General features: G+C 37.5%; 1 protein-coding gene across 1 annotated transcript in view; it reads left to right on the forward strand.

The window, feature by feature from the left end:
• The window catches only part of CYP17A1 (cytochrome P450 family 17 subfamily A member 1), a 10,388-nt gene extending 4,775 nt beyond the window's left edge, over positions 1–5,613 (forward strand). The window contains exons 3-8 of the mRNA XM_087964621.1: positions 1,185–1,414; positions 1,753–1,839; positions 2,564–2,776; positions 4,192–4,361; positions 4,442–4,545; positions 4,951–5,613. Coding sequence (XP_087820747.1) covers positions 1,185–1,414; positions 1,753–1,839; positions 2,564–2,776; positions 4,192–4,361; positions 4,442–4,545; positions 4,951–5,228 — 1,082 coding nt within the window. The 3' untranslated portion in view covers positions 5,229–5,613. The remainder of the gene's footprint in view (positions 1–1,184; positions 1,415–1,752; positions 1,840–2,563; positions 2,777–4,191; positions 4,362–4,441; positions 4,546–4,950) is intronic.
• Positions 5,614–6,000: the final 387 nt, after the last annotated feature.

Raw genomic sequence — 6,000 nt, forward strand, 5'->3', positions numbered from 1 at the left:
ATGGTACAATAAATACAGAAGATGAGAATATTGACAGATTTTGTAGAACTCCAAGATTTTCCAAGTGCATAAAAATTAGAGACTTTTTTTTATGACTGAATGTAAATGCCACAAGAAAGAAGGGAAGGGAAGACAATAGGATGAAGTACTCTATCCTGGAAAATGGCAAGGCTGACTAATTGGAGTCATACCTCAAAAAAAAGGATAATACCCCCAAACCCCCTTTAATACATCCCCCCCCAAAAAAATTTTAAAAAATTTGTTGTTTTTTTATTTTTGGAAATTTACGTAATCTGAACCTATGTGATTCAGGAATACAGTTTAAACACCATAAGTTGTGTTTGCGAAGCATCTGATAATCAATCTTTCAGTATAAGCATCAACTTGTCTCATTTGAATTTGGTGGCATCAAAATGGAATAAGTAAATAAATAAAATTTTGACAGTGGGCCATATATAGAGTAAATTGCAATTATTAAGTCAGGTTGTAGCCAAGATATTGATTATTAAAGCACTTTACAAGTTTTTCTTTGATCTCGTCTAAGGCAGAATGCAGTTCAATGGAACTTAATGTCCATCAGATGTTCTAGGCTACTTTTACATGGCACAATTATTTCTTGTAACTTAATAATGTTTTATTTAATTTAATTTTGGGAGTTCATATAACACATACAATTAGAGCAGCACGGTAGCCTAGAGGTGAAGACACTCACCTCACTTTTGGAAGGTTGAGATCCTAGGCAGTGGCAGATGTTTATCAGGGCTCAAAGAAAACTCTGCGTAGGCATAGGCCCAATAAAGGCTCAGATCCACTCAGTTGCCCGAACTCCACCCAAAACAAAGAGATTAAAGGGTAGTAAAAAGATTTTTAAAAAGACACATAAAGTTAAGTGTGGTTGGTTCATTTGGTGTTCACTAGGTCATGTAAACATAGCCTTACTATATATAGTTTGCCTTTATTACAACTGGGGCATTAAAGATTGAAGTGATTGATTTATCCATGATGAAAAATTAATCAGGTGGAATATATTTCCTGGATAACCACAGTGTTATCTGGGGAACCTATCTACAGGTATCTTGGGTTAAAATATTTCTGTTTCTCCCTAATTCCCATCTCCATTCTTCCTGTTTCTAAAATAATTCTTTCTTTTTGCATAGATTTGCTCTCTTGTGCTTTTCTTGCAGTCTCTCAACAAGCAACTTTTCTGTGTGCAACTTTGAGTGCTACAGAGAATTCATCTTTGGACATGGGTCCTGAATTAACACGTGCTGTTACAAATGTAGTGTGCTCCCTTTGTTTTAATTCATCCTACCAGCCTGGAGATCCTGAGTTTGAGTCCATGCTTCAATATAGCCAAGGCATTGTGGACACTGTGGCTAAGCAGAGCATGGTAGATATCTTCTCGTGGCTTCAGGTGAGAAACAAAATTATTTTTTTCCTAAAGCCAAATTTCAAAGATAGCAAAGACAGTTTTGTTATCTGCATCCAACTTCTGAAGGGTGAAAAAGTTCAGGAATGTCAGATTTATCCGACATAAATCAGATACATAACATAAATAAAAGTTCCAGAATTAATTTTCTTCAGATTAGATAAAGAGTGTGTGTGTGAGAGAGAGGGGGGGGGAGGGAGGGAGAGAGAGAGAGAGAGAGAAAGAGAGAGAGAGAGAGAGAGAGAGAGAGAGAGAGAGAGAGAGAGAGAGATTTGCAATTAATATAGAGATTGTGATTATGGCTGTTTCTCTGCCCACCACAGTATTTCCCAAATAAAGATTTGGCTTTGCTGAAGAAATGTGTTGATATGAGGGACAAGCTCTTACACCAGAAGTTTGAGAAACATAAAGTAAGTGTCTACACTCAGAAGATTTTAGGCTAATCATACTACCCCTTATAATAGTGGATCACAAAAACTAGATTTTATTAGTAGCATCAAAGTTATCATGTGGCCTCAGCTCTGTTCCCAGTAATGCCAAAGAGAAACATTAAACATTTTATTTATTTGAACCATTTATATTCCACATTTTTCATTCAATATCAACTCTTATGTTCTTCATATAATTAAGATATTGGCTGTTTTGTAAATGTAAACGAATTATGTTCACAGCATAAATTTTGACCAATCAGTCTCTTTTCTCAATCTCATCTTTTAAGCAATTTTAATATACCATGAGTGTTTTAGCTTTATAAGATGGCAGAGATTGTGGAAATTAAATCATTTATAGAAATAGTAGGTGGAGTTATGCAAATAAGCAGACACAATGCTGGGTTGGATTGAACTCTTTTCTCTCCCCTGAGTAACCACACTGCTCAAGAGTTTCTCTTGGACAAAGAAAGGAAGAAGCCAATGCTGGCTGAGATGGGGAGCAGGCAAGAGAAGCCACTGCTTTGCCCCACAAATAATGTGCTATGTATGCTCTCTTGAGCTCTTGGAAGAAACGTGTGATAAAAATTCAACATACAAATACATATTGGAAATGCTCTACTGCATGCAGGCAAATCCACTAAGTAATTTTCCTGGTGGTGTCCTTTAATCATCATCACTGTCAATTCTCATTTTCTCCTTCCAGGAAGCTTTCAGAAGTGATTCTGTTAATGATCTAATGGATGCACTTCTGAGGGCCAAATTGAACATGGAGAACAACAATAAACATCTATTTTGTGAACAAGAACTAACAGATGACTACCTACTCATGACAGTGGCTGATATCTTTGGAGCTGGTGTAGAGACTACAACAACTGTATTGAAATGGATTGTGCTGTATCTCCTATATTACCCAGAGGTAGATCCTGCCTATGATCCCTGAAAGAATTGTATTGACTATGGGTAATGGGAACAAAAGAAACAGATGTCTACATTAAGAGTTCTTCATCTGAGATCCTTAATTAAAAGAAACTGATTCTTTCCATCACATCTAGACATTGGCATTAGCAAGGGTCATTAATGGAATTCCTTTATTTTATTTAGGCATATTTTTATAGCAATAGCAATAGCACTTAGACTTATATATCGCCTTATAGTGCTTTACAATACTCTCTGGTTGGTTTATAGTGTAGAATCATATTGCCCCCAACAATCTGGGTCCTTATTTTACTGACCTCAGAAGGATGGAAGGCAATCTTGAGTCCTTTCAGGACTGAACTCCGTGCTGTGGGTAGGGCTCAGTCATATTTTTCTAAAACATTCAACCACACATGCATCTAAGCGCTTCGCAATGTAAATGAATCATGCAATAACCAAAACAGAGTTGATACTAAAATATAAGCAGGGTTGATACTAAAATATAAGCACCTCCCTCATGCATTTGAGTTTGCAGGGAAAGGAAATGGGCATAAGACCATCAATAAGATATGGTGGTCTCCCACTATAAAAGATTTGATATAGGGTTAATAAAACCTTGAAACTGATCCTAAAGATCACAGAAATCCAGTGGAACTCCTGCTATTCAGGCTGATAAAACAGCACTTTGGGAAGCCTAGATCAGAGGTCTCTAAACTTGGCAGCTTTAAGACTTGTGGACTTCAACTCCCAGAATTCTCCAACTAGCTATGCTGGCAGGAGAATTCTGGGAGTTGAAGTCCACAAGTCTTAAAGTTGTCAAGTTTGGAGACCTCTGGCCTAGATCACCCGTTCTGCTACATTTTGCACCGCCTGAAGTTTCTAGATTTAATTCAGGGGAAACTCCGTCTAAAATGAATTAAATAATCCAGTGTGGAGATATTTACCTTGAGGCATGCTAAGCAAGGCTCTGTGTGGTGTGGTGGCCTAGAGGTGGAGCTCTCACCTCACAATCAGGAGGCTGTGAGTTTGATCCTAGGTGGAGGCAGATATTTCTCTCTCTGGGCACGTTGAGAATATATCTGCTGAATATAACTCCACATTGGCAACAGGAAGGGCATCTGGCCAGTAAACACTCAGCTCCATTCAGTTGCCCACACTCTGCAAGGGATTATGGGATCATTAAAAGAAGATGATGATGACACTCATCATCAAGCAAGGCACTCTCTGGTCCTGATTAAAAACAATGTTTTAGAATCAAAATAGTATTTTCGTTTTCCAGAGTTTTATGATTTCCATTTTCATTAAAAATACTCAATCCGATTTCTTCCCATTGTTGAACCCATTGTCTAGGTCTCAAGGCAATTCCTCCACAGCTGTCATGAACTAACCTGCTGGATTCCTTCCTCATTTCTCCAGGTACAACAGAAGATCCAAGAGGAACTGGATCAGAAAATTGGTTTTAATAGACATCCTGTACTTGCTGACCGACAGCATTTGAATTATCTGGAGGCTACCATTAGTGAAGTTCTGCGTATTCGCCCGGTTGCACCACTTCTTATCCCTCATGAGGCACTGGCAGATACAAGGTGAGGAGGATCATTTCCAATAGTGGGAGTTGATGGGGAAGAGGACTTTCACTGAAGAAAATGTTTTTTTTCCTCTGCAGCATTGGGGAATATCATATCCCCAAGGGAACTGAAGTTGTAATCAACCTGTGGTCCATTCACCATGATGAGAAAGAGTGGGAAGAGCCAGGGAAATTTATCCCAGGTGGGTGTACCACTATTCTTATTCTGTGTGTATAAGGATGACTAGGACTTGCCATTAAAATTGTCATGAAGGGCTGCTTTTTTAACATATAATTCATATTACCTTTTTAATATAAGAACCTTTCTACCCACTGCCACATTTTCTTCAGGTTCCTGCTCATCAGTATTTTTTCCTCCAATATGACCCTTCCTTGCTACAATTACAACTACTACAGTATATATACATTTCTTTTCCCTAGACTGCCACCACATAAATGGTAATGTAATGCAGTATTTTGGATACCTGGGAGAATATTCAATTATAAATGTTGGGATGATCTATATAGATACTTTAGCCAACTACTTCTGTTCTTCATTATTGAGTTTGCCATGTTTTCTAGAAAATGTTTGTACTCTTGCCTCACAGATCGTTTTCTGGATAAGGATGGAAACCGGATCTACTCTCCCTCACCCAGTTTCCTCCCCTTTGGGGCTGGTGTCCGTGTTTGCCTGGGAGAAACCCTGGCCAAGATGGAGCTGTTTCTCTTTATAGCCTGGATCTTGCAAAAATTCTCCCTCACTGTTCCTGAGGGAGATACACTGCCTGAACCAGAGGGTAAATTTGGAGTTGTGCTTCAAGTACCAACATACAGAGTAAATGCTACTTTGCGAGAACCTTGGAAAGAAAAAGTAATAGAGCAATAATACTTTTTGAGTCTCAAATAATCTAACAGAAGACAAATAATTGCTTTAGTTGAATCCGTAAAGTTAAGATAACTTTAGATAGGGAGATACAACAATAGGACCCACTAGGTTCAAAACAGAAAAGACATTAGAATTTGAAACAACTTTTTCCCACTAAACTGGAGGTGTTGCAAGGTAGAATTGGTAGGATGGATTTTTTTGCGGCAGGGGAATGATATAACATCAGCAACTCTAAGTATAAAAAATATTCCCTATATATTCAGAAGTAAGGACATCTAGACTGTTACACCTGAACCTTAGATTTTGAAATAAAAAGTATAAACATTATTTTCAGGAAAAAAAAGATGTCAGAAAAAAAGAAAGAGAGAGAGAGAGACAGGGAGAGAGAAAGAGAAAGAAAGAAAGAAAGAAAAAGAAAGAAAAGAAAAGAAAGAGAAAGAAAGAAAGAAAGAAAGAAAGAAAGAAAGAAAGAAAGAAAGAAAGAAAGAAAGAAAGAAAGAAAGAAAGAAAGAAAGAAAGGTGGTGTCTTCACCACCTCTTTTTAGAAAAGTGCAATGTGAGAAAAGCAACACAGTGCCATAAAAGTGACATATACCATTTTTCTATAGTCTACATTCCCTTGAGATCATGTTGGATATGCCTAGACATACTTTTTTGGACACATTATTTTCTCTATTTCTCTTTTCTGATATGCTGTACAAAACTCTCCACACATGAATTATCACTTAACAATTTAGAACTTTTCAAAAATAGCTGTATCTTCCATTTTGCC

The sequence above is a fragment of the Notechis scutatus genome, chromosome 4 (genome assembly GCF_049901735.1).
Source record: "Notechis scutatus isolate UNSWTSFEM ecotype Mainland chromosome 4, rNotScu1.2, whole genome shotgun sequence".
In the NCBI taxonomy this organism is placed as follows: domain Eukaryota; kingdom Metazoa; phylum Chordata; class Lepidosauria; order Squamata; family Elapidae; genus Notechis; species Notechis scutatus.